Raw genomic sequence first — 27,109 nt, forward strand, 5'->3', positions numbered from 1 at the left:
CAAGTTTCTAACTGCACTGGGCCTTTATCAAAATGTGTGGTCATAGTCGAATACACTGTTATAGGCATATAAGGTTAGGAATGTATTTGTAAAGTTATGACATACAGTCAGTATTCTAATAAATTACATCACTACAAAATGATCAATCATCATTAAAATACACTTCAGCAGTGGTGTAAAGTACTAAAGTAAAAATACATGAAAGTACTACTTAAGTCATTTTTTGTGGTATCTGTACTTTAATATATTTTTTTTGAGAACTTTTACTTTTACTCCACTACATTCCTAAAGAAAATAATGTACTTTTTACTCCATACATTTTCCCTGACACCCAAAAGTACTCGTTACATTTTGAAAGCTTAGCAGGACAGGAAAATGGTCCAATTCATACACTTATCAAGAGAACATCTCTGGGCCTCCCGAGTGGCGCAGTGGTCTAAGGCACTGCATCGCAGTGTTGAGGCGTCACCGCTGGCCATGACCGGGAGTGCCATAGGGCCAGCGCCGTCCGAGTTTGGCAGGGTGCTTTCCTTGGCTCATCGTGCTCTAGTGACTCCTTGTGGCGGGCCGGGCGCCTGCAGGCTGTCGTCAGTTGAACGGCGTTTCTCTGACACATTGGTGCGGCTGGCTTCCGGGTTAAGCGAAAGAGCGGTTGTTTAGAAGCAGAGCGTCTTGGCGGGGCATGTTTTGGAGGATGCATGTTTTGACCTTCGCCTCTCCCGAGCCCGTTGCGGCAATGAGACAAGATCGTAATTGGATATCACGAAAAACGTGGTGAAAAATGCGATTATCTCTGGTCATCGCTACTGCCGCTGATCTGGTGGACTCCCTAAACACAAATGCTTAATTTGTAAATGAAGTATGACTGTTGGAGTGTGCCCCTGGCTATCCGTAAATACAAAAAAAATAAAAAATAATGTTGTCTGGTTTGCTCAATATAAGGAATTTGAAATTATTTGTACTTTGACTTTTAAGTATATTTAAAACCAAATACTTGTAAACTTTTACTCAAGTATGATTTTACTGGGTGACTTTCACTTTTACTTGAGTAATTTTCTATTAGTATGACAATTGGGTACTTTTTCCCACCACTGCACTTCAGATATGTTATCTGATAGGAACATCACACCTACTACATCGAACTGAAACTGGGTTAAGCAAATAGGGTGTGCATAGTGCACACATTCCACCACCTAAGCTGATTTTCCACAGCTTATTTGCACCTGACCTGACCACTCCAACACCTAGATAGAACCAACACCCTGCTTTTAGCTGCCCTGGCAACATTGGTCATATAGGCCAGGGTTTCTTAAACTAAGAGTGGGGACCCAAAGTAGGCCCTGAGCATGCGAGAGGTGAGAATAAATCTATAATCACACACTGTTTCTTCTTAATTTGGGTAGTTTAAGGACGATTTGGGTCACAGGACGGTCAATTGCTCATTTGGGTAAAAAAATGATATAGGCTACTGAAAATCTTGGGTCACATACAATACCTGTGAGTGACCACCAGGGAACAGTTTATAGAACAACAATTAGGTCCCAAATGACAAAAGTAGTGCACTATGTAGAGAACAGGGTGCCATTTGGGTCAGATATTGACTGCAAACCCCTCCTTGCCATTATCTCTCTGTGCAGGCGTGCCTCCATCCATGCTGTTGAAGCCAGGTAACTGAGAATCATGAGATGTGCCTGGAATGTCACAGGTCATCCTGCTCCAAATTCTGGATCACATCACAGTGAAATCACAGTGAAAAAGTCACTGATCAAACTTATCCTCTCCACTGCCGACCGACTATTCAGACTGCCCTTTCCTTTTGTGTCTATATCAAATCTGGGGTGCATCCCAATTGGCACCCTATTCCATTTATAGTGCACTACTTTTGATCAACACCCCTGTTGGTGGGGAGATGTGATCTAGAACATCCAAATGGCCAAACCCACTAATATGCCTCTCTATCTCAGGATCCAGGAAGCTTCATCAGAAGCTGATGTTCAGTGTAAACAATGATTTTTGTAGCTTGGTGGTGATTTCATCTGTCAGTTTTTCCAAATCCTCATTTGTTTCACAAAATAACCAAATTATAACGGTTTTACAATAAGTTGCTCTTATGCCTGTGTAGTAACCCTGTAACATTGTATTATTACATAGTAGCCTACTGAGCTGTTGGGCACAAACCAAGAACAACTGAGAGTCGTGGGCTGGCAAACCACCAGTAGCTTATCAACAAGCAAGAGATAAGAGGGGCTGTGTCCCATTATCAACCATTAACCTCTCAGTGTGCGTCTCATTTCCCTGCCTGGAAACAACATTATTAGGGTTTGTGCCAAATGGCACCCTATTCCCTATATAGGGCACACCCTTTGGGCCCTGCTCAAATGTAGTGCACTATATAAGGAATAAGTTGCCATTTGGAATGTCTATAGTTCTAGCTGTGGTTCTGTCCTGGGGAGCATGTGTGTCCTGATACTGCCACTCAGACAGACAATGTGCCTACCAGGCAGCGGCCCAGGGTAATTTGACAACTGTCATTAACACTGACTTGCTGTCACTGGCACACACCACATAGAGAAAGACAAAGGCTGAGCTGGTTGTGCTCACTCACTGTAGCTTTTCCACATCGTGGTCCAAAACTAACGTGTCAGCCAAACCTCAGCTCAGTTTACCTCAGTTGACAGTTATAGTCGCAGCTTCAAACAGGTAGTCAAAGAGAGAACGCGTCAGAGTGGCTGGCATACACTCAAAGCAGCACTTCCACCCTGTTGCTAGGCAGCACGTCAACCTACGCTGATCATTTTTTTTGTCTGAAGGTTAACCATATTCAGCCATTAGGAAGGGCGCAAAAATATGTACCATATCAGGCATAATATACTGTATGCGATGTTGTTCACATCAAATAAAGTTTTATGGCTCATATGATCTCAATTGCCAATACAGTATAGCTTTAATTACTTTTGAAAGAAGGATCACCTAAATATGGACAGTGTGTTGCTTTGATGTGTAGACCTACTTTGGTGCTGTTGGTGACTCATTAATAAGTGTGACTGAGTGTGTTATGAAGGGTGTGTACAGCAACACCTACAATACAACCTACCTCCCTGTACTTTAACCCACACAGAACGAATAAAAGTCACGTTTTGAGATAACTTTAGTTAGTTTAAAAATGTTTAAAAATGTCTCCCACCTGGCATACCTACTAGGTCATCAGTTACATAAAACAAATAACAATATCCGCAAGTGGAAAAGATGTATAATAGTCAACAGAGCCATCAAATGATGGTCTGATAGGATATGTCAATTCAAGTGATTATATTTACATGGGAAGAACAATATTCATGAAACTATGTTCACCTCAAGGACATAGTGTCTATCTAATATAGCCCATCAGACAGTATGCACTTTCCTCATTGGAAATGAATGAATCCCTGACATAGGAGTGTGTTCCTATGGCACATGGCCTGTTAAATGTAATAACCCAGGTGACAACCAGCGCAGACTAAACACAGACTGAGAACTGAACTGGGCCAAAAATAGTTTAGCTATGAATTTGATTTTTCCCCAGCAGCACAGGGCATTGTTTTATTCCTATCACAATGAGATCAGAGACAAGGCCACATTTCAAATGAGGAAAAGGTCCCAAATGGGACCCTATTCCTTATATAGTGCACTAATTTTGACCAAGTCTGAAAGGGCTCTGGTCAAAAGAAGTGCACTATAATGGGAATAAGGTGTAATTTGGGGCGCAACCTAAACTAATGAATTCTGAGGGAGTAGAGGCCCAAAGAAAGCACACAGGAAGAGAGGTGGACACCATCTCAATAGCTGTGTCTGTGGCGTTCCCTTATCTATTCTTTCCTGTGGTTGCACCTGTGCATTCTGAACTGACTACCTGTGGTGTTGCACCCTGTGCATTCTGAACTGACTACCTGTAGTGTTCCACCCTGTGCATTCTGAACTGACTACCTGTGGTGTTCCACCCTGTGCATTCTGAACTGACTACCTGTGGTGTTCCACCCTGTGCATTCTGAACTGACTACCTGTGGTGTTCCACCCTGTGCATTCTGAACTGACTACCTGTGGTGTTCCACCCTGTGCATTCTGAACTGACTACCTGTGGTGTTGCACCCTGTGCATTCTGAACTGACTACCTGTAGTGTTCCACCCTGTGCATTCTGAACTGACTACCTGTGGTGTTCCACCCTGTGCATTCTGAACTGACTACCTGTGGTGTTGCACCCTGTGCATTCTGAACTGACTACCTGTAGTGTTCCACCCTGTGCATTCTGAACTGACTACCTGTGGTGTTGCACCCTGTGCATTCTGAACTGACTACCTGTGGTGTTGCACCCTGTGCATTCTAAACCATAGAAATATAATCTAATTCTAGTCCTGTGTTCTGAACCAACTGTTCAAAGAGGAGAAGTGAGGAGAAAAGAGTCAGTTCAATAGATTTTCTTCTCCAATTGATCGTCATCACTTTCGCTAATATTGTGCCATGAATGTCCACTTCCTTTTAGATTCAGAATATTTCAGCGTCTACAGATGGCTTTGATTTGTGAGCTCTACTTTATAGCTGTATGATATCTGAATGAAAGGAAAATGGCTTACCGTTGACACAGATCTCATATGGTGTGCACAACTCCTTCTCAAACAAACAACCTGTTGGAGAAGAGAACAATTTGTACTTTATAATATAATTTATAATATCATAATATTAAGACCCATCAACAATAGCCTACTGTACATACATGCATTGTACATCTCAGCTTTTTATAGATTCAGCTATTCTATAGGCTATAGCTGAATCTATAAAAAAAAAGAACAGAGATATACAATATAATGTCCCACTTCCTGCGTGGGTGAGGCGTCATGGATTACAATGTCATGCAGCACTGCGTTTCACAGCTACAGCAGATAAACAGCACAGCCACGGGGCCATTATTCTAAGTTAACATTTAGGCCAATCGTAAAACACAGCCTGTTTCCCAAATGGCACCCTATTCCCTACATAGTGCACAATGATTGACCAGAACCATATGGGCCCTGGTCCAAAAAGTAGTGCACTAAATAGAGAATAAGGTTCCATTTGGGACACAGAGACACTGTGTTCCAGGGTGATCCATCAACACAGAGGAGCAGGCTGCTGGGGGATGCTGTTTCTGTATCCATTTTACTAGGTGCTCCGGCAGCGGCAACGGGTCGTAACTGAAATTTCTGCTTAACAGGGATCTGACAGAACACACTGTCCTTAGGGCATTTAATGCACATCTTTGTACTATACATACAACTAGAGGAGGGGAGAGGGAGAGAGGAGATGAGAAGTGGAGAAGAGAGAAGGGGGAGAGGAGATGAGAAGTGGAGAAGAGAGAAGGGGGAGAGGAGATGAGAAGTGGAAAAGAGAGAAGGGGGAGAGGAGATGAGAAGGGGAGAAGAGAGAAGGGGGAGAGGAGAGGAGGGGAGAGGAGGACAGCCAGGAGAAGAGCAGGCCTAACAGGGCACAAAGTTCTCTCTACATTTGACAACCCCTTACCCTCACTAAGAGGACACGATTTATAACCCTGTCCATATATCCAATTGAACTGCAGTATCAAATCGGTCTCAGGCCAGGGCCACAGCAGCTATACAGAGTGGGATGTGGGCGGCTGCATGGATCCACCTTCCTCAAGTTTATAGAAATAATTGTTTTGTTATCTCTAGGTTTTTAGTGATTCCTTTTCTCCCTAGTGGTTCCTAAACACATGTTTTCATCATAAGGGATTTAGGAAGATACACTGTTTATTGCGGTCGGGAGCTGCTGACCCAAATGGCACCCTATTCCCTATGTAGTGCACTACTTTTGACCAGACCCCTATGATAATAGGCTGCCATTTGGGAGCCAGTCTAGGATACTATGCTATATAAAGCAGTCTTGTCACAGCATGTGGTCCTCGGATGGAGGCTGAGGAAAGGGTCAGGGCCTGGGTTTACAGTACACACAGCCAGCCCACCCACCATCCCCTGCAGTGTTTCTGGGGGTGTTTTGGGCTCAATATGTCACATTGCTGTCATACCACAGCAGCAACACTGGTGACACACTCCATAGGACACCCCAGGCAGGGAGGCTTGGCCAATTAGCACTCTGACATGATGGAGAGCAAAGACACGTGTGCTGTGCATCAAACATAAGTCACCACCTTCTGCAGTGGTTTCTACAGCCTTGGTGCTGATGTGACTGCATTACACATGCTAGCAATACTGACAAAAAATAGTATGTGTGTCTTTGAAATTGACATTTTTTAACATATTGAAAAACAGCGTACTTTTGAAGTTGAGTTTGAACGATTTTGGGTGTACTTGTATGATTAAGAAGGGACCCACGTACTCATTCTTAGTCAGACACAGACAGACAGACTCAAACTCCTTCCATCGTGGCCCTGCTACTGATGAAGGAGTCTGCTTTACTCTGCTCCTCCCTGTGTCTGGGAGTGAGCTGGTAGTGCGTAGGCAAAATAGAAACTTATCAGAAGGCCACAGCACCAAAACCAAACATCAAGAGAAGAGTGTGCCTGGCATTCTGATCAACCTAATGAGCCTTGGGGGAAACTAAGCGATAGCTGAAGTTGAAAGTGAGGCTGTTAACATTTTTACTTAGAGTTGTGATATATGGCATTATGACTCTATATGCCATGCATATAAAGGCTTTATGACTGCTTTATGAATGCTACATATCAACACTAAGTAAAGTATTACCAATATGTTATTTTTATAGGCACACACAAGTGAAGGATGAAGCTACTAAAAAAGGAATTCTGACAAATTAATCATTTAACAAAACTGTGGGTGGCATTCCACATGGATGTCTTGGATTTGCTCTTTACTTGCAAAGGAATAACGTTTGTCCATCTGGAAAATTAGATCTCTGTGTAAAAGACAGATGAATGTCTCTATGTTTATTAGTATCTTAAAGGAGCATTTAAAATCTCATCCCAATATACTGACAGTTTTCAAGCCTACTCCCGTTCCCTCTCTCCGGTGCCAGTCTACTGGCAACCCACATTACGCACACCTGGACTTCATCATTACACACACCTGGACTTCATCATTACCTAGATTACTTCCCCTTTATTTAGCCCCTAGCAGTCTCAGTCTTCAGGCAGTATTGGTTTTCTTCCCATTCAGTATGCCTCTCCTGTTTTGTTCATCTGCTTATTCTCATTATTAAACTCCCCTTCTGCACCTGCTTCCTGACTCCTAGCGTATACGTTACAGCCGTTGTTGCTCAAATGGCTGCCGCCTGTTGATTGACATTGTCAGACATATACACTGTGTCTATATATTCTGTGTCTGTGTTCCTTGACTGTCAACATTAGCTTAAATTATTATTGCAGACTGAAAGAGCGTAGCCACACCATGGCTACACCTACAGAACACACAGAGGCTAATCAAGAGATCAAATAATGTTACTGGATGCTGCTGAATATTTTACCAAACAAAGTTATATTAAAAAAGCTGCCACAAGTCATACTGTGCACATTACTGTCACAACTGATAAAAACATCTATATTTCCACTGACTGTCAAGCTTGATAAGACCTGTGTAGGGAGTGAACAGGGAGAGCGTCAGGGGGTAAAGTATGCCCTTAAGGAAAAACCACATGAATTTCACGAAACACAGGATCCTATGTGAAGTTAATGTGATAACACGTGACAACAAATAATGTAATAATAATAATACCTTATAATACCATAATACTACCGATTCCTCAGGTAGTGTTATATATGGAGCCAATTTAATGCCAATAATATTGAGTTGAAGTGCTTAATATCCATAAACCAGACAACTAAAAACTGAACGCAAAAGGGAATAAATGTGCCTTGAGATCAAGAAAAGTGAACAGTGGATACAAGCTTTGGCTGAGACTTCAGAGGATTGAGAAAAGCTTTGTGTATCTTGTCCATGCTCCAGTCTGGTGGACCAATGCTGGAGTTTTGGATCAGGCAGTCAGTCTCAGGATGTGAGAGGAGGAGATGAGAGCAGGAGGGTGTTACAGGGGGCAGTTAGTCAGGCACCATGAACATACAGAGATTACTATCAATTTAAGGAGCTTTGTGTGAGCACACCTCCTGATTGAAACTTTTATTTTCCACTGCAGTTCTGTCAAGGTCCACAAACAATGGAGCAAATTTCAGGACTGCTATTCCAAACCACTATCTGTGCACCCCTCTAAATTGACCAATTGAAAGTTGATTTTTTTTCACCTTCCAGTTTAACCCTGTACTCAGACAAGTTACATCTCTGTAGGCTGTTGGTTCCCAGTCACTATGGCTACAGTGGGGATGATAATGCCCTCTCTTCTTTCTCTCTGCTGTCATTGGGGAATTGATCCAAGTATGCTTTCAACTTAAGCCACCAATCCAGGAAGAAACTCATTACTTAAAGAAGCAACACAACAACATAGGTTTAGTTTAACAGTAGGCCTCTTCATCTGATTGTAAATCAGCAATCACACTTAAGTGACACTACAGACAATTAAGAAATGCTTTTGATCAACTGATGCAAGAAGTGAAAGTGACTCAGCCAGTGGAGCACAGGCGTCCAAAAATAAACACAGGAGCTTTTAAATCAGTGTGTTATTGTTCTCCTCTCAGTGTGCTGGCAGACCGACCACTCCATTAACTGCAACCAAAAATAAAATGTTCAACATTATGGGGCTCTTTCCCTGACCCTAAAACCTAGACTAAAAGGCAGACTCAATGGAGATTATCTATGAAAGGGGTTTTTAGGCCAAGACTAGACTTAATCTGTCTTGGGAAACGGCCCTACATCCCATGCAACAAAACCAGTGGGAAGTGATACAGGCAAGGCAGTGTATTGTACAATAGGGTTCATAATAGAGTAAATGCTATGGAGGGTAGAACAGCTAGAGTGAGCTGGTGATACAAAGGCTGGTCTTGTACCTGTGCAGTAACACCGTAATTACTAGGCTACATGGCTAAGGCTACAACATGTTTATACAATATTAATATGGTAATAATAGCGTTATTACACAGGTGTAATCGGCTGCATAATGTTAAGTGTTGCAGATTAGTCCATGGCATTGTGTATATATTTATTAACAACTTTTCTAACACCATATGCTATTACTGTACTTGCTCTTTATAATATAGCATTTAGAACAATTCCCTGAATTATTGTGTGTCAAACTGAAATTTAAATAAAGGGAAATCACTGTTTGATATGACACGGTTTGATATGAAAAATATGGTTTCTAAGGGCTGAGTATTGCATTACATAGCCTATACAGAATAGTAGCCTATGTAAGTAAAAATAAAGCATTTAAACTATATAACAAATGGTCCACCCATAGCCTAACACTAAAAGGAGGAGGCGTCTCTTTCTCTTCTCTTTTCTTAAAATGCGTCTCTTTTTAATCATAGATATGGCTACAAACTAATGGGTTTTGGAAGGTTTGGAGCCTAATAGTGTGTTGGTTTTCCTCCCAATGAGCATAGCTACCCAAATGGTCGACATAGCAGGCATGTGGCCTCGGGTACTAGCACAGCTTTTTCCCTCACTGACTCTCACCATCTTCGTGATAGAAAGACATTAGACAGCAAACGCACCACGGTGGCCTAACGTGATTCTCTGCTATTTCTCCCTGCAAAATAGCTATGCTGTATCCTAAATAATGGCATTCATTCCATTAGAAAATAGTCATCGTTAAAAGTAGCAAACACTTGACATTGATAGGTGCGTTTTAGCTTGCACATGTTAAAGACGTACATGCAAACATGTCTAAACAATAATATAGGCCTATATCATAGCCTATTTCTTGCACATTTTTCTATATTACAGCGACAACACCCCCCCCCCCCCCCCCATATTATAGATATAGCTGTTAGCCTCTCTCTTAAACAGGAGCTGCAGTCGTACAGTAGGCTATTCCGCGCCTTTCCCAGCTGCCCAATGACCAATAAAATATTGACAGACCCAAAATAGCCGTATGTGTGTCTCCTGGCAGCTGATGCAGTTTGGGATCATTATGATCCTTCAGATAAATAAATGTAGGCTACTCACCGAATTTCCTGTCTGCAGAGGCTAAAAAATAGGATTGGGGAGCAAGGAGGACGAGAATAATGTAAATCGAATCCATGTTTCTCATTCTTGATCCATGACACACATGCGGTAGTTAACAATCCATGTCTATGGTTTCGTTTTGTTTTATGAAAGGAGAGACAGAATCAGGGAGAGAGATGGAGGTTGGAAGGTATGGGGAGGATGCAGGACGATTCAGCCAGCTCCATTGGTCTCGGCTCCTGCAGTAAGTCTTACTACGATGATCAGCACTATGAACAGACAAGCGTTGGCCCCTCCTAGCTGACGCCAAGCAGAAGCGCACCTGCGCGTACACCATAACACAGCCTACCTAAATGTCTTTAACCAATTATAAGAGGCACATGTCAATAGAAGATGTCCACTGATAATAAAAATAGTGATATTATGATTGTAGTTTGGTACTGTACTAAGTAACCTAGACTGTTTCACTTTGTGAAAATGTTCCTGAAAAGTATAGAACAGCCGAATTAATATGTGCCAATTGCCAATATGCGCCTTATGTTATAATGTAGGACAGGGCTATTCAATGTCGGTCCTGAAGGGCAGAAACAGTTCTGGTTTTCATCCTCTCCGTCTAATACGAACTAATTCAGTCCTGTGACGCTAGGTGGTTGACATTAACTACCAGGTAGAAAAAAAGCAAGTGTTTTGGCCCTCCAGGACCTGAATTTTAAAGGGCCTGATGTACTATAGGAAGTATAACCAGTTGGCCTACTGCATGTATACTATGAGGGCACGTGGAGAAAATCCCAATTAACAGCATTTGTTCCAGGAAAACCCTTTGAACATTAGATACCTTTCTAGCATGATTCCCTCTCATACCCTAAGCTCAGCGTGTGACACCCCATCATCGTTCCGTGGCAGCGCATAGGTTCCCTCTCTATCATGCAATGCCACATCTGTTATTTGCGCGACCTGCCTTGGTTTCCTCTTCAATCTGAGACCTTACATTCTGTAGAAGACCAAGGTCAAGTTAGTTTTATATAAGATATTCGGGAGATGTGTTTTCTCTCGCCAATAGCTATTGAATCAAGCATGCCATGACTACGAAGATGAATAAAACGTTACCTCGGTTAGAAGACCTACTGTAGACTTTGAAAAGAGAGAGCTGAGGAATGTGGGAATGGAGAACAGTCAAGTGGTTTGAGTTGGCTGATATATCTAATCTTCCTGAAATGAATGACTAGATACAAGGTAAACCAAGGTAATACAAATGCGTCAATGGTTGACTCATCCAATCAGGGAGTCAGTTATCGTGAGCACACCATTTACAAATAACTATCCCACGAAATGTTTGCACATTACATATTTTTGAAGGCGCTTGTGAATCGTGTTCACATCGTATCGGACATTTGGAAATATATTACTTGCTTACTCATTGTAGAAAGAGCGCTACGTTTACACAGGACCACAGCTCTGCATTTTGTTCCCACGAATTGATCTTTGACTAATCACATCAGATATTTTCAAAACAGCTCTTTCCAGTTAGAGAAAAAATATCAGAATTGGGTTGCCTGTCTAAACGCAGCACATGATAGCCGAGTTTCCCAATTGGGAAGTATCAGAAGCCACCAACAGGAAGCCCTAGGCAAATAACTTACGTTAAAACTAACTAGGAGGTCCCGAGTTTCAGACGAGACATGAACACGGCATCGTTTGCAGTGAGCAAGCTTGTGCATTATTGAAAGGGCCCAAAAGATGGCATCAATACACCTACATTGATTTGATGAAAACAAGACGAATACGATTAAATTCATTAAAACAAGGCAAATAAATGAAAACAAGCATTAGTGCAAAATCAGCGAAATAAACGTTTGATAACAGTGGGACATTAGAATGAAGTCCATGGAGTCAAAGTAATATACAGCTTATTGCTGTGCATACAGCAAAAGCTCTTTATTATTTAAAAGACATAAGTAGAAATGCTCAAACATGGAAACCGTAACAGCTTCTTTATACTTTAAAATATCTTAATATTTGTGGATTTAAGGCACAAGATAAATAAAGTACATGGAGAAGGCGAACCAGTTCAGAACAAGAGGACAGGAACTTGACTTCAGAGACCGTTTTCATTCGATGGCTTACACATAGGTAGGCATCCAACTAGTTTAAAAAAAGGACAGAGGTTTGAGAACACAAATCATAACTAATACATTAGGGTACACGCCAATATGGTACAGTCTAAACATGGTACAATCTAAAATGTTTTCCATTAATATGCATCATTAATGTGGTAACCGGATACAATATGGTCATACCCACAACGTAAACCAAAACAATTCCTTAATTCTTATCATGTGTTTTTCTTTTGCAAGCGATCGCATTAAAGAGAAGCTTTGAATAAGATATGCATGCTGAAATGTGTTCGTAATACAAAAACAGAATTAAGACTGGTATATTTATTGATCACAAACATGATACATATAGTTCACCAACCATACATAACTGATCTGTCCTGATTTCAGAGTTGGAAAATCAATTACCATAAGCCACAATGACTTGAAGAAGGCTGGAATATTCATTTGAGGTTAACTAGAGCAAGTTCTGTTATTATTACTGTTCCTAAACACTATGCTTTGAAAGACTTTAAATAAGGAAACAAATACTGTGCAAACATGCATACATATTTGGCTTAGTTAAAACCCCATGTAGGCAATAAAATGAAACACTTGTGTCTTTGGTGGCCAAGTACTGTACTAGGTGCACTATTTAACTTAGAGGAGAGACTGTCAACTTGTAGCGCGCCATGCTCTGACCAAGTTAATATTTTTAGATTGTAGAGTTTATATGTAGTTTGTTTAATTATAAAAATGAAATGGTAATTTTGACTAAGCGAAACCTCCCTCAACTAACACTATAATAAACCTCATCTTTAGTCCTCATTGTCATTGTACATATATGTTGTACATTCCCCACACAAACCAAGGCGGTTAAACCCGCTGTCACAGCCGTAGCAGGAAAATAGATATTTTGTTACGGTCCTCAATAATTTCCTCTTTAAATATGGAATTATTTTTTCATTCATTTTAACACCACATACTCCCTTTCTTACTATTGCACTGGAGAGTTTCCAAGTGGGCAGCGATAACGATGCAACTGATGTGTATAAATGAATATCAAAAGCTTTTTTTTTTTTTTTTTACAATTGCGAGTCATGTAAATAATAATAACCGTAATTAAAAAAGGGAAAACAAATAGAAGATTTGCCCACGGGCTTAAAAGCAACTGTATGGAAAAGGCAGTTACATTTGTAAAAGATTTGGGCTGTATGTATCATGTGTCTCAGAGTAGGAGTGCTGATCTACGATCATGTCCCCCCTGTCTATGTAATCTTATTTATTATGGATTCATGTCCATATTATCTCATTTATTCTGATCTAAAAGGCATAACTGATCCTAAATCAGCACTACTCTGAGATGCTTGACACATGCGGACTCTAGTGGCAATGATACATGGTTGAAGACTTGGTTAGGTCCTCCTCTAACTCTCATGGTGTAGTCTATAGCTGCTGAAGAGGTTTTTTCAGGCCATCCTCACTCAACTCATACCTAGTGGCAAAGACAGACACATTGTTATAAAGCAGGAATAACAAACACACCTTTACATTAACTACGCTTAATTCTTTGTACCTCAAATGGTGTGATGAGAGCAAATAATGTCTCAATTTGTTTGAGAACAAGTAAACATGACTGTATTTTTCAGTTATTTTCACTAACCATTGTGTCCATCCTTTTGCGATATCCTCATAAGTCAGATCCACTAGAACCTGTCAGGATGACATGATATGAAGGAGGAAGGGTGAAACATGGACAGGTAAATTAGAAAGAGTGATTGCAAAGTTTCCCTGTGAATCAGCAATAATGTGTAGTCACAGTTATGTCATCCAATAATGGACAAGGTATGCATGTATAGACACAGTGCGGTTGTAAGAGGACAGGTCCAGTCTCACCTTTCCCAGCAGCCCTTTGTGTTTGGAGAAGATATTTCCTCCGTTCTTTACCGCCACGTCCAGAGTCCTCCTGTGTAGCTCCACGATCGACACACTGAACTCAAATCTGACAACACACACAAACACAATTACACAATGATGACCAGTACACCACCAGTAAATCCATTGATGTCCGATGGTAAGAGTAGTAAAGAGGAATGTCGAAACTTACATCTGGTCGTAGACAGGGTTCAGTGTCTTCTTGTGCGTGTGGGTTTTCCTCCTCCCAGACCGTCGCTTGTCAGGTAGAAGATAGAGCCGCACGTATGGATCTGACAAGTGATCTGTGAACGCAATCAGGTTTCTGTGGGGAGAGAGAGAGACATGAAAACACAGGAATAGAGCAGGACAGACCGATAACGTGGACGATCCAGGGATAGAATAGATCCATTCAGGGCGGCTACTGTAGCTCATCAGTCATCTCATTACATGTGCCCTCCTGGAGTCTGAAGTGTAAATCAATGTCCTATTGCGAACTGAGTAGTTTGACACAATTAAGTTAGCTGGATCATATCCTTTGAGTTAACAGAAAACAACTATCAAAATAAAAAAAGAAGCTTGTACTGTACATTTAAAATAGAGTGGATTGAGCTGATACAAACAACGCCTTGTCCAATACTTAGTGTATAGACTAACTACAGTCCTGCATGTGTCCCAAATGGCACCCTATTCCCTATAGAGTGCACCACTTTTAACCAGAGCCCTATTTGCCCTGGTCAAAAGTAGTGCACTATAAAGGGAATATGGTGCCATTTGGGACTCAGCCTAAATATCCCATCATGTCACTTACCGACAGGCGTGCACCACCACGATGAGCTTGTTTCTCTGAGAGCTGTGTCTGACAGTCAACTGCACTTCACCCAGGGGGAAATTACTGGCTGAGCCACTGTGGACAGAGACACACACACATTAGTCTCTTTGTTCTGATCACATTAGGTCTGTAATATAATCTGCAAGTTAGTCAATAAATCTGTATTCTACGCTTTAATTATGTCACAATGTGTTGTGTATGTGCACAAGCCTGCGTGTATCAATGTATTTTTGTGTGTGCTTGGTTTCATGCATGCTTACTTCTGCAGCTCTCTCAGCCTCTGCTGGAGCTCCTGTGTGGCGTAGGGGTTGGAGATGTCTGAGGCGATGCTGGGGGTTGACCCCCTGTGTGCCAGGTGTTTCTGAGAACCAGAGATGGCCAGGTTGGAGGTGCTCCTACCTGCGTCGGCCAGGCCGATGCCTACCGGTCCCCCTGAGTAGGGCTCGTCATCCCCCCCTCTCCTGTGGAGCTCCTGGGTGGAGGTGGCCACAGAGCTGGGGAGGTCCAAGACAGGGACAGGGTTGGGGGGTTCGGAGACTGACGGACTCTTCATGGGGATGGGGTTACTAGTGCTAGCCTTACGAACCTGCACCGAGGACGTCTGGTCTGACGCTATCAGCTTCTCCAGACACAGAACCTGCACAAGTGGGACATAAGAGGTTGGAGAGGGTTAAAAATAATCATACGAGACACATTGCTTGTCTTTATTGAAGAATGTGTAGTATATCGTTTTTTATTTTTAAGCAAAAATGTAAAATAATTGCAGTCAGGTTAAACATTTAGCAGGGAGAGTACTAATGTGAATATGACTACGTACCAAATGGCAACCTATTCCCTGCATAGGCCTGGACAAAAGAAGCACCCTATATAGGGAATAGGGTGCTAATTTGGGACATAGACAATGTAAAAGAGCCCTATTCAGACCCTCATGGACCCTTACCCTCAGTGCAATCTTTATCTTGAGGGTGCAGCTGGGCCCAGAGTTCTTGAGAGGGAAGCGCTGGTGTAGTGTCATGTCCTCAGCCTCTAGGAGACGGACCAGGGGCAGGTTCAGAGTCCCCAGAGAACACTCATGTTTCTCATCCTTCACCTGAGGAGAGGAAATGGGACACAATCACACAGCCACAGCACAAATTGCATCAAATTTCACAGCAAAACAATTAAATGAGGCAAACTAGAGGCAAAGATGTCTTAAAACAGTAAAATCATTGAGTGTGATTTAAAACAGCAGGCAAAATCAACTCCATCTCACATCATAGCCACAGAGATTAAATCAGACACATTTGCCATACTAAATAGCTGACATTTTGAGGTCCCTCAGGAAGGAAATCATGCTTATGTACCTCGACCTCCAGCTCTTGGCATTTGGGGTTGTGGATGAGGAAAGTAAACGCCTCTTCCCATACAGGCTCGTTGGTCTTATACCTCGTCTGGTTAGGGAAGGAGGATAATGTTAGAGACTGTATATCAGCAAGGACATATTCTATTCACATTGCACTGGAAATACCTCTATTTTATATGGTTAATGTAACCAGTGGTAGAAAAAGTACCCAACTGTCATACTTGAGTAAAAGTAAAGATACCTTAATAGAAAATTACTCAAGTAAAAAAGTGTGTCACCCAGTAAAATACTACTTGAGTAAAAGTCAAAGTATTTGGTTTTAAATATACTTATGTACTTTTGGGTGTCAGGGAAAATGTATGGAGTAAAAACTACATTATTTTCTTTAACTTCTTCAGGATCGGTGGGACCCCCACATGGCAGTTGAGCTAAAATATGCTAATCGCATTAGCCTGAGGTTGTCAGTAACAATAACATTTTCCAGGACATAGACATATCTGATAGTCAGAAATCTTAAATTCTTGTTAATCTAACTGAACTGTCCAATTTACAGTAGCTATTACAGTGAAATAGTTCCATGCTATTGTTTGAGGAGAGTGCATAGTTATGAACTTGAAAAGTTATTAATAAACCAATTAGGCACATTTGGGCAGTCTTGATACAACATTTTTAACAGAAAAGCAATGGTTCATTGGATCAGTCTAAAACTTTGCCCATACACTGCTGCCATCTAGTGGCCAAAATCTAAATTGAGCCTGGGCTGGAATAATACATAAGCCTTTCTCTTGCATTTCAAAGGTGGTAACCAAAAAAATGTTTTGTTTTTTTGTATTTTCTTTAACAGATCTAATGTGTTATATTCTCCGTCATTCATTTCACATTTCCACAAACTTCAAAGTTTTTCCTTTCAAATCAAGAACATGCATATCCTTGCTTCAATACCTGAGCTACAGGCAGTTAGATTTGGGTATGTCAATTTAGGAGAAAATTGAAAAAAAATGGGCAGGTCCTTCAGAGATTTTAAGAATGTAGTGAAGTAAAAGTTGTCAAAAATATAAATAGTAAAGTACAGTACAGATACCTCCCCAAAATACTTTAGTACTTTAAAGTATTTTTACAGAATGTAAACATACAAATGTAGGATCTAAAAAATGTGTTATTTTGCTCGAGCTTACCTTACTCTCATAGGTTTTGTGGCCGACTGTGAATTGTACAAAGGGACTCGGGACACTGCTCACTTTCTTACCAGACTGTGAAACAAGAACAGGTTTCAAACACATAATAACCTCTAGCCCTGTGAGATGTTAACTTCATAGGTACTACTGTATCACCCTAGCCTAGTATCAAGTTCAGTATTTAAATATCTAATCACTTAAAGATCGATTCCGCATTTGGGGAAACAGCGCCACTGTTCGCCCCCCAACACCTTTGTTACAGTTTTGGTTTTACTGATGAAATGAAGAAGTGTGTCCAGCAGCATGGTAGAAAAAATTGCAGTACATATTCTGCTGTTCTATCACACGTGCAATGATGTCCGAGCTAAAAAAAAGAACAATAGTTGTTTGTTGTTTTTTTTTTGGTGTTGTAATATCCCGAACTGACGTGGCAGTTTCACCAATTAAGAATTGTAGCTTAAATCATTTATTTCATTATGTAGAATGGGTACATTCTCAACAAGATATATTCAAAATGTATTTATAAGGAAGATGCTCTATATTTGTGAAATAAAGGTTATGTTCAAAGTGATTTATGTAAAACTAATCGTGTGGATTGATCCCTCATTGGCTAAATATGGCAGCATAAAGACTTGAGATCAGGAAGTGTTGAAGTTACATAAATGTATATAGAAGAACCCCATAACACCAGGAAATAGAGTTGAATTTGTAAGAGAGGAAATGCTTACATAAAGATATATTTTCTTGGTGCATTAATCATCTCATACAACACATTTTCTTTATATACATCAGAATATTAGAATATAGTGCATGGGATGCAGTTTTAGTCCACAAACACAATTAGTAGAGTTTAATAATTAATTTCACAAAACAAGGAACGCAAATCAACTTGCAAGGCATTATTAATGCTCCAGCAGCGCTCCTGGAGAAATACATGGGTGGGGAACAACTTGAAAGCAATATTACTCACTGGGATCAAATCAATCGATACAGTTGATGCCAAATGGTAAACTTAATTGCTTTTCACTAAATCCACTTCCTAATAGAAAAAGCACAGTACTTTACATGCTTCCCGTACTACAGTGGAACTCTCTGGTCACAGGGGAAACAGCAGTGTGTTTCTAGGCCCTGTTCAAATACCTTAAATTCATCCTTAAATCACTGATCTATAAGTGAGTGCACAGATGAAAACATAGCTTCCACCCCATTGCTTTCACCAGTCTTACTGTATTACAGGAAGGGTGTTTTTATTTTAAGTATTTAACAGGGCCTTTATTCTTCCTCTGTCTGTCTGTCTGGATGGCTCTGCATGCTCGGTTGTTACATTACCTTGATGGCCTTACTGACTGAGGCCTTCTTCAAACCGTCATGGTTGAATTCTAAAGGATTGCGCTTTTTCCCCCAGGGCAGGAGAGAATGAACACACCAGGTTGGTTATTAGGAGAGAGCATGCAAGGAGGAGGAGGAGCAGGAGGAAGAAGAGGAGGAGGTTAAATCATGATTGGAGCGACGATGAAGACCACACACCAGACGACCCCAAAACCAGGACGCCAGGGCAACAGGTAGAGACAGAGACAAAAACAACATGATGAGCACAAGGTTAATAAATCATGAAGTGTATTGACAACGACATACCCAGGAAAAACCCAATGGGAGATAAAGAGGAGCATTCATTATGGAGAAAACAGAAGGACCATTCCAACCCTGACAAGGCTGTCCAGTAACAGGAGTGAGATGGTGTTTGTGAATAGAGAGTAATAATTGGGGGTAAGGTTGCAAAATTCTAGTAACTTTCCCAAAATTCGTAGGTTTTCTAAAAATCCCAGTAGGAGGATTCCAAGGATAGGACGTAATCTGGGAATCCTCCAACCACAAATGGGGATATTCACGTTTGTACTTTTTATCTATGAGATTCCAGATACATTATCATCTCTTTATGGGTAAATGGAATGGAGTCATTCTCCTGATGAGTACTTTCGTACAACACAGACAACATCATTTCTATCAACAAATACATCTACAGTTCATCCACAGAGCGAAGCATTTCATTTAGAACGTAACATATCCTTGCATTCTGTATCACATTAGTTATTCATTATCTGTTGTTAAAAATGATATTTTTGTTGTCAGCTACACATCTCTGGAGAATTGTTAACATGTCTTGACAGGTCATGTCACTGACTCCTTCCCAAATGGCAAACTAATCCCTATATAAAGAAAAGGGTGCCATTTGGGATGCAGACCATGCCTTGACAAGTCATGCCATTGCTTTTGGACTGAGTAGTGTGGGAGGCATATGTAACAGGAGACTGGCATCAGGAGATGCTTTGAGATGACTGGTTATGTCTGGAGTTTGAGACAAGTCGGGGCAGGGTCAGTGTCCTGAGGACGCCCGTGTTACAGGTAAGAGAGCATTTGTTGCTGGGGCAACAACCCACTAACGGGCGGGTAATGGCTGGGTGAGCGGGATGGAGGGAAAGCAATCTACAGACAAGCCTCCTAACATGCCTCTGGCTCTTTTGCACCAATATCTTTCTCAAGTCCTGGCCTCATAGTTATGACTGACAGCCTCACTGTATGTTTTATGCAAAATATTAAGAACTTATACGTGCATAAGTCATTCATACGACAGTCAACATGCTTATTGGAATTTCTTTCTCATTTCAATCGTCATAATTACAAACAAAAATCACACTATGAAAAACAACTAGGATGCAAAATACCAGAGGACTCACAAATAAGGTCCTATAGAGAGAGGCTGTATTCTCACAAAAGACTAGGCCCGAAGCTCTCCTCTCTTTTAAGTAGCCAGAACCCAAGTTCCCCTCGAACACACTCTTCAGAGGAGGAGGGAAACAGAGAGAAGAAAGCAAAGAAGAAGAGGCTGAAAAGAAGACATGTGAAGCAGGGTTTGCCTATGCTATGCATTTATGCAAAAATAGTCCAAAATAATTCTGTGATCTCACAGGTATTATAGAACAGTACATCAACTTCAGCTACAATAACGTAGCCCTTTGGCAGACTATTAGTGTGAGTGGCCAGTTGAGACGGAGGGAAGAGAGGTAGAGAATAAACATTAACATTATCACAAGGATAAAAATATTAACATTATCACGAGGATAAAAATGTACATGATCCCGAGGATAAATATTAACATTAGCATGAGGATCAATAACATGAAACGAGGATAAAGATTAACATTATCATGAGGAGATGAGAGTGGGAAGGGAAAGAGTTCAAGCAGGAGAACAATCAGAAGAAGAGGAGAAAGATGAGGCAGGTGAGAGAAGCTGGGGTGAACTGGGAGGCTCATACTGTCTGATGACTGGTAGACTGGCACAATAATACCTTGTTTTATGGAAAACTTGTTTTTGAGGAAACTTGACATTACCATCTCCTAACTAACGCATTAAAGAAGCTGTGCTGAGTTAATGCAATGTAGTGCGTTTTCCCATCCAAGTTATAGTTTAAAATGGGGCCAATGATTGATGTTTAAGCTCTGCTACTGTACACGTAGGCCCCAGCAGAACGGATGATCAAGCTTAAGGATACAGTAGCTGTTGTGGTTCTTCCTATTCTTACAGTGAGTTTACCACAGGTGAAGTGACTTACTGGAAGGTTCCTTGCGGAGTCCAGGTAGACCACCAGAAGGGCAGACGACAGGCCATCGTTAGCCTGGCCTTTATCAGCCTTAATACTGGTCAGCACCTAGCAGAGAGACCATAATCAATAGTTACAGTTTGTCACTCAATTCAAACTGTATTTGTCCCCTTAGGACAATGGTATTAGGGTTATAACGGTGCTTCAAACAGACACAGAGGCAGTAAATAGGAGACAAATAATGAATGCTGCGCTTTAGCCAATACTGTAGGAGGTGCAATTTGTACTGTTGGTCAAACATAGAATGATGCAAGTTATCTATTATTGGCTTCAGAGCTGATATAATGGACTGCAGAAATGCACTTTGTGTCCCAAATGGCACCCTATTCCCTATTTAGTGCATTACTTTTGACCGGAATAGGGTACCATTTGGGCCACACACACAGCATCAGGTGTTACAGGGATCTGTGAGTGTACTAATGGAACAGATGTTAAATAAGCACCACAGCACTAGTTCAAACAGGGTGAGAACTCCCTCTTGGATTCCCCAACCTATCCCTCTAATCTACATGTTTCATTTACTCACTCTCACGTGGATGTAGAAGGGGAATATGTAGAGCCATTAATGTTAACATAGAGACTGATCTAAAGTAGCACTCAGAAAGACTATATAGTGCACTACTTTTGACCTGATCAAAAGTATTGCACTACATGGGCAATAGGGTGCCATTTTGGATGCAGAGTTGATAAAGGTGTACCTGATCCAGCTTTTCAGGAGTGGGGAGCAGAGACAGCCACTCTAGTTTTAAATGCAGCTTTCCGGTGTTCACCTCCTCCATGACAAACCACTGGAATGGAACACATTGTGCTGGGTGATCACATATACGGTCTTAACAATTGAGTGTTTTTATTAAGAACGAAAGAAGTCATAAAATAAATAAACTTTACCTCATCAACTTTCTGTTCCTTTTGAAGTTCAGCCACATCTATCAGTAAACTGCAAGGGAAATAAAGAAATGCTGTGAGTTCGTTGGAGAGAGGGGCTAACACATGATAGCTTTATACGCTACAGCAGAGGTCACGCTTGATGTTCAAGTGATTTTGATGGCTGAGGAAGGACCCCAAAGGATTTGGATCTATCATTAACCTTCCTAGGAAATCATCCTGGTCTGTGTCCTCATCAAACAGCTCTATCTCCAGGTTCTGTGGTCCTGAGTGCTCATACACCAAAGCCTGAGGGTCACATTCACAGATACAGTATTTACAGACCTTTTGTGTGGCATACAGGACAACATATTGGTAATGTACTGTAAGAATGTCTCTAATGTCAGACAACCCACCCACTCCAACATTGTAAGAGAGTCCCATTCAGTTTCTTCAATAAGACATTCTCTCTCATACTGCCGACATAAGAATCATCCTAAGAACACTTCTCACACCTCCCTGTGGACACTTTAAAATGTTCTCTACCTCATAGACTTCGTTCCACTTGGGATGGATGTTCTCCTTGACCACCTTGCTCTGGAACAGCTGGTTGCCGATGTGAAGGACACCGTACGGGTCTGACTTGCCCTTGATCAGACCCCCCAGGAACTTATCCTTCCCTAACAGGTCCTGGGCCTCCAGGAAGTGAATCCTCAGGACACCCTAGAGGAGAGAGAGAAAGACAAAACACTAAGTTCATACATACTGTATATAATAGTGATTTCATTGGAATTCAATAATAACACAAAGGATGGGTTGCATTTGAACATAACAAAACAATAGTACAAAAAACATGGATTCATTTATCAGGCTTGGCTTCATATAGTGGAATATGTGTTTTGCTTTCGGTGGCGAGTGGGAATCCTCCCTACTTTAGGTATTGGGAAGCGTAGCTGAGCCAGCTGAGCCTCTCCCACCAGAGGAATGGTGATGCGGTTGGGCAGGACCAGGTAGCTGTAGATGATGTCTTGGATCAGGTTATCACACAAGCCACTAACAGGGAACACAGACAGGGATATAGGTTAAGACACACAGTCCAGGGGACACTGATAGAAAACATCTATCTTCCATTCAGGCTGCTGCTACCTCCATCCTGTTTCAACCAACATTCTGCATCTCAAATGGTACTCTATTCCCTATATGGGTCATTCTACAGAAGTGGAGTAAATTGGGGGTTAACATTTCTTTATCACATTTGTATCCTATTTTTCCCAAACTTTCAGCACACGTGTATACAATTGTATAAAATCGAGCACACAGCGATGCAATCTCCATAAAAACATTGGCAGTAGAATGGCCTTACTGAAGCGCTCATTGACTTTCAACGTGGCACCGTCATAGGATGCCACCTTTCGTCACATTCCTGCCCTGCTAGAGCTGCCCTGGTCAACAGTAAATGCTGTTATTGTGAAGCGGAAATGAGGGCTGAAGCGCGTAGCACGTAAAAAAAAAACACCTGTCCTCGGTTACAACACTCACTAGAGTGGTCTCTCCTAACACTCAACCAGAGTTCCAAACTGCCTCTGGAAGCAACATCAGCACAAGAACTGTTTGTCGGGAGCTTCATGAAAAGGGTTTCCATGGCCGAGCAGCCGCACACAAGCCTAAGATCACCATGCACAATGCCAAGCTTTGGCTGAAGTTGAGTAAAGCTCTCCACCATTGAACTCTCGAGCAGTGGAAACACTTTCTCTGGAGTGATGAATCATGCTTCACCATCTGGCAGTATGATGGACGATGCACAGTGCCAACTGTAAAGTTTGGTGGAGGAGGAATAATGGTCTGGGGCTTGTCATGGTTCGGGTTAGGCCCCTTAGTTTCAGTGAGGATAAATCTTAACACTACAGCATACAAGGACATTCTAGACAATTATGTACTTCCAACTTTGTGGCAACAGTTTGGGGAAGACCCTTTCCTGTTTCAGCATGACAATGCCCCCGTGCACAAAGTGAGGTCCATACAGAAATGGTTTGTTGAGATCGATGTGGAAGAACTTGACTGGCTTGCACAGAGCCCTGACCTCAACCTCACCAAACACCTTTGGATGAATTGGAACACCGACTGCGAGCCAGGCCTAATCACCCAACATCAGTGCCCGACCTCACTAATACTCGTGGCTGAATGGAAGCAAGTCCCCGCAGCAATGTTCTAGTGGAAAGCCTTCCCAGAAGAGCGGAGGCTGTTATATAAGCAAAGGGGGACCAACTCCATATTAATGCCCATGATTTTGGAATGAGATGTTCGACAAGCAGGTGTCATGTCCACACACTTTTGGTCATGTAGTGTAAGTCAGGTAGACATACAGTATATACTACTTACACACTTTGGATGACATATTTGAACTATTTACCTGAATTCCTTACCACCCCATAAACATTACTGAATAAAATTACCAATTGCAATAAAAAGGGAAAACCATGCACAGTAGTGATCATTTTGATAAACCTATTATAATACTCATTTTATGAATTTCATTTGGATACAAAAATTAACAAAAATGGTAAAAACATGATTTTTAACCAGACTTTCCAAACCTTTAAATTTAATTGAGCGTTTTCTGTAAAATGTTCATTATTGATTGTATGAATCTGAAACTTGTTGATTGATTTAATAACTTATGCATTGTTGGATTCTGGGTGAAACGCTGAACATTGTTATACTCAGAAGTATAGGAACAGTTAGGAAAGAGACATGAGGGGAGCCATAATGAAGCTTTGGAGGGGCTGAGTGCAGGGAACACGATTGCATGAGGCAGTACTGATAAGGGGAGAAACTGTTGAAGGATCATATCACTTAGCTCCCTGCTCAACAATAATGATGCAATGTTTCAAGATAAGGAGGAGACCACCCAAAGTGGGGTATGAATACCACCACAGGGGAAGCCATGTCTGTGTCTGAATTACAGCTGTATATCGGCCCTTTGGGAAGAATTAAACTTGGTTAAGCTTCTCTAGTGTCCGTGGGTTATTTACTCTGAAAATTAAAACCTAACAGCATCTAATTATTTAGGATGTTATATGTGTAAATTATGACTTTAGCCCTGCTGGCTATGAATTTCAATACTCTACATTTTTCCACTACCCACAGTGGTCCTCTGTAGCTCAGTAGGTAGAGCATGGCTCATGCAACATAAAATTGAAGATAGCCTCAATGGCGCTGCCCACGCAGTCACAGAATTGTTAATAGCAGAGACACAAAGATGAGACCTCTACATACATTACCTCTATTGTGTCAATTGCCTCAGTTGTGAACATTTTGATTTATTTTGGACTTTAAAAGACTCCCCGTAGCTAACATATGGCTGGCTATCTTTCATTTGGACAGATGTACATACCAGCAAACATATTTTAGTCACAAAACCGTACTTGACATATTTCTTGATATATTAGATGTTCGGTACTAGTGACACTTCTTAAAAATACATTAAGATTGACCAATATGTTAATTAATTTTCTCCAAATGTTTGCAGAAATGTGGCCATAGTGGAGAGGGGTGCAATCCCATCACCTAGTGATATTTGGGCTATAACTGGGCTAATAAGTAACAAATAATATTAACAAATGTGCATACGTGGCTACATGCAGTTCTTGCTTTGATCTCAAAACAATCGCGACTGCTCATGCTGTAAAACCATCCAGTTTAAAGTGAATGGCACAAATCCATATATGGCAATGGTTTATTTGCATATAGGCCTACTGCAGCTCTGATTGGTTATGGTGCACCAGTCTGTGTAGAGTAAGGGCCAGAGCGTGCCTTACTCAATGCAAAATAATCTTACTCTGATGTGCTCTGCTTGGACAAAATCTCTCGCATAGCTAGTTTTGCACACTAAGTCTGCATAGTTTGTTTTGTTTCGGGATGTTGGATTGAAAGTGGCTAATATTGTGTTGATTCGATCACAATTCCCACAATAAAGGGAAACGTTGAAAGTGTTAACGGGGAAAACTCTAGAAAGTTGAGTGAAGTTCAATCTCGTGTTTCTCTGCGCTGGCTGATAATTCTTCTGCATGGCAGTCCCTGGGAGCTGGCGCACACACAGGGTAGCTTAGAGGGAAAATTGGATGGGTGGAAAGTGTTGGGGAGTTGGGGGGTGTAGCCCTATACAACTCTGACCTATTGGCAGGTGTAGAGGAGGGGGGAGGGGTCACCGTCTATGCCCCAAATGACATCCTATCCTCTATAGTGCACTACTTTTGACCAGAACCCAATGGGGCCTGGTGAAAAGTAGTGCACTATATTAGAAATAGGGTGCCATTTGAAACAAGCCCTATGTGTCACTGTGTTTGACAGCAGAAGTCAAGGGCACTGTCACAGTCTGAAGTCCAGAGGCCCAACCTCCCTCCCTGCTCCCACCCCCACCTGACTCATACCATAGACCTGTGCCAAGAGACATTACACTATCATCTGCAGCTGGCACCATCTGTCTGTGAAGTTGAAACTAGACATGTGACAGTGGTGTGCACACACAGAAACTTCTCCACTTCCTAATAGTCTATTTATGGGCTCAGTGTAGTATCCCACAACTTTCAATGGCTCCACTACTAATCCTTACAGGAAAATGGATATCCTGTATTTAAATTATGTATTTAAACTGGAGCCAAGACGAAGCTTATCGTAAACGGGGAATCAAAACAACAGTCAATGTTACATTTCTCTAACACCCACTAGATGGCAGCCTTGTAGTGAATGGAGAACTCCCTAAGTGGGTGTGTTACTCCCTCAGAGCTGGGTTTAATGGCGCAGCCGGGCCTCCCCCATCCCGTCCTCAAGATTCCTCTGAGGTTACGACATATTCTCTTGTCTATAAAAGGAGGTTGTTTTTGGTGCTGGAGAAAAAAGTGTGGATGTGAAATATGTAGAGGCCAGCCCGCTCATTTCTGGGTTTGTTGCAGAAGGAATGTATTTATTGCTGGTGTTCAACTGCAATTGACTTAAATTATAATTGATAACACATGTTAGTGACTTTACATTTTGTCCTATTTCTTTACTTTTTGTAGGAAAAGATCAGCAAAGCTACAGTTCAACTTTCCAGACTTTATATCTTCAGAGCAGGTATGTGTGTTGGGGGAGGAGGAGAGACCACTTCCATTCCAGTAATGAAAAAAGTGGTCCC

The 27,109-nt window shown here is 41.5% G+C and overlaps 2 protein-coding genes across 5 annotated transcripts in view; both read right to left on the reverse strand.

Moving 5' to 3' along the window:
- LOC110508770 (receptor-type tyrosine-protein phosphatase N2) overlaps positions 1 to 10,324 on the reverse strand; it is a 144,468-nt gene extending 134,144 nt beyond the window's left edge. The window contains exons 1-2 of the mRNA XM_021589572.2: positions 10,057 to 10,324; positions 4,609 to 4,659 (exon numbers count right to left, since the gene is read on the reverse strand). Of these exons, the coding sequence (XP_021445247.1) occupies positions 4,609 to 4,659; positions 10,057 to 10,141 (136 nt within the window). The 5' untranslated portion in view covers positions 10,142 to 10,324. The remainder of the gene's footprint in view (positions 1 to 4,608; positions 4,660 to 10,056) is intronic.
- Positions 10,325 to 11,952: 1,628 nt separating this feature from the next.
- The window catches only part of LOC110508771 (extended synaptotagmin-2-B), a 49,507-nt gene continuing 34,350 nt past the window's right edge, over positions 11,953 to 27,109 (reverse strand). The window contains exons 9-25 of one of the 4 annotated variants that reach the window (XM_021589573.2): positions 22,869 to 22,989; positions 22,483 to 22,659; positions 22,160 to 22,245; positions 21,961 to 22,009; positions 21,771 to 21,860; positions 21,025 to 21,120; positions 20,148 to 20,249; positions 18,742 to 18,804; positions 17,413 to 17,487; positions 16,239 to 16,325; positions 15,836 to 15,985; positions 15,156 to 15,532; positions 14,875 to 14,970; positions 14,257 to 14,388; positions 14,046 to 14,151; positions 13,813 to 13,862; positions 11,953 to 13,644 (exon numbers count right to left, since the gene is read on the reverse strand). In XM_021589573.2, coding sequence (XP_021445248.1) covers positions 13,596 to 13,644; positions 13,813 to 13,862; positions 14,046 to 14,151; positions 14,257 to 14,388; positions 14,875 to 14,970; positions 15,156 to 15,532; positions 15,836 to 15,985; positions 16,239 to 16,325; positions 17,413 to 17,487; positions 18,742 to 18,804; positions 20,148 to 20,249; positions 21,025 to 21,120; positions 21,771 to 21,860; positions 21,961 to 22,009; positions 22,160 to 22,245; positions 22,483 to 22,659; positions 22,869 to 22,989 — 1,906 coding nt within the window. In that variant the 3' untranslated portion in view covers positions 11,953 to 13,595. The remainder of the gene's footprint in view (positions 13,645 to 13,812; positions 13,863 to 14,045; positions 14,152 to 14,256; positions 14,389 to 14,874; positions 14,971 to 15,155; positions 15,533 to 15,835; positions 15,986 to 16,238; positions 16,326 to 17,412; positions 17,488 to 18,741; positions 18,805 to 20,147; positions 20,250 to 21,024; positions 21,121 to 21,770; positions 21,861 to 21,960; positions 22,010 to 22,159; positions 22,246 to 22,482; positions 22,660 to 22,868; positions 22,990 to 27,109) is intronic. The other 3 variants (XM_021589575.2, XM_021589574.2, XM_021589576.2) reach the window with 3 other exon arrangements.

Source organism: Oncorhynchus mykiss, chromosome 28 (assembly GCF_013265735.2).
Source record: "Oncorhynchus mykiss isolate Arlee chromosome 28, USDA_OmykA_1.1, whole genome shotgun sequence".
Lineage (NCBI taxonomy): Eukaryota > Metazoa > Chordata > Actinopteri > Salmoniformes > Salmonidae > Oncorhynchus > Oncorhynchus mykiss.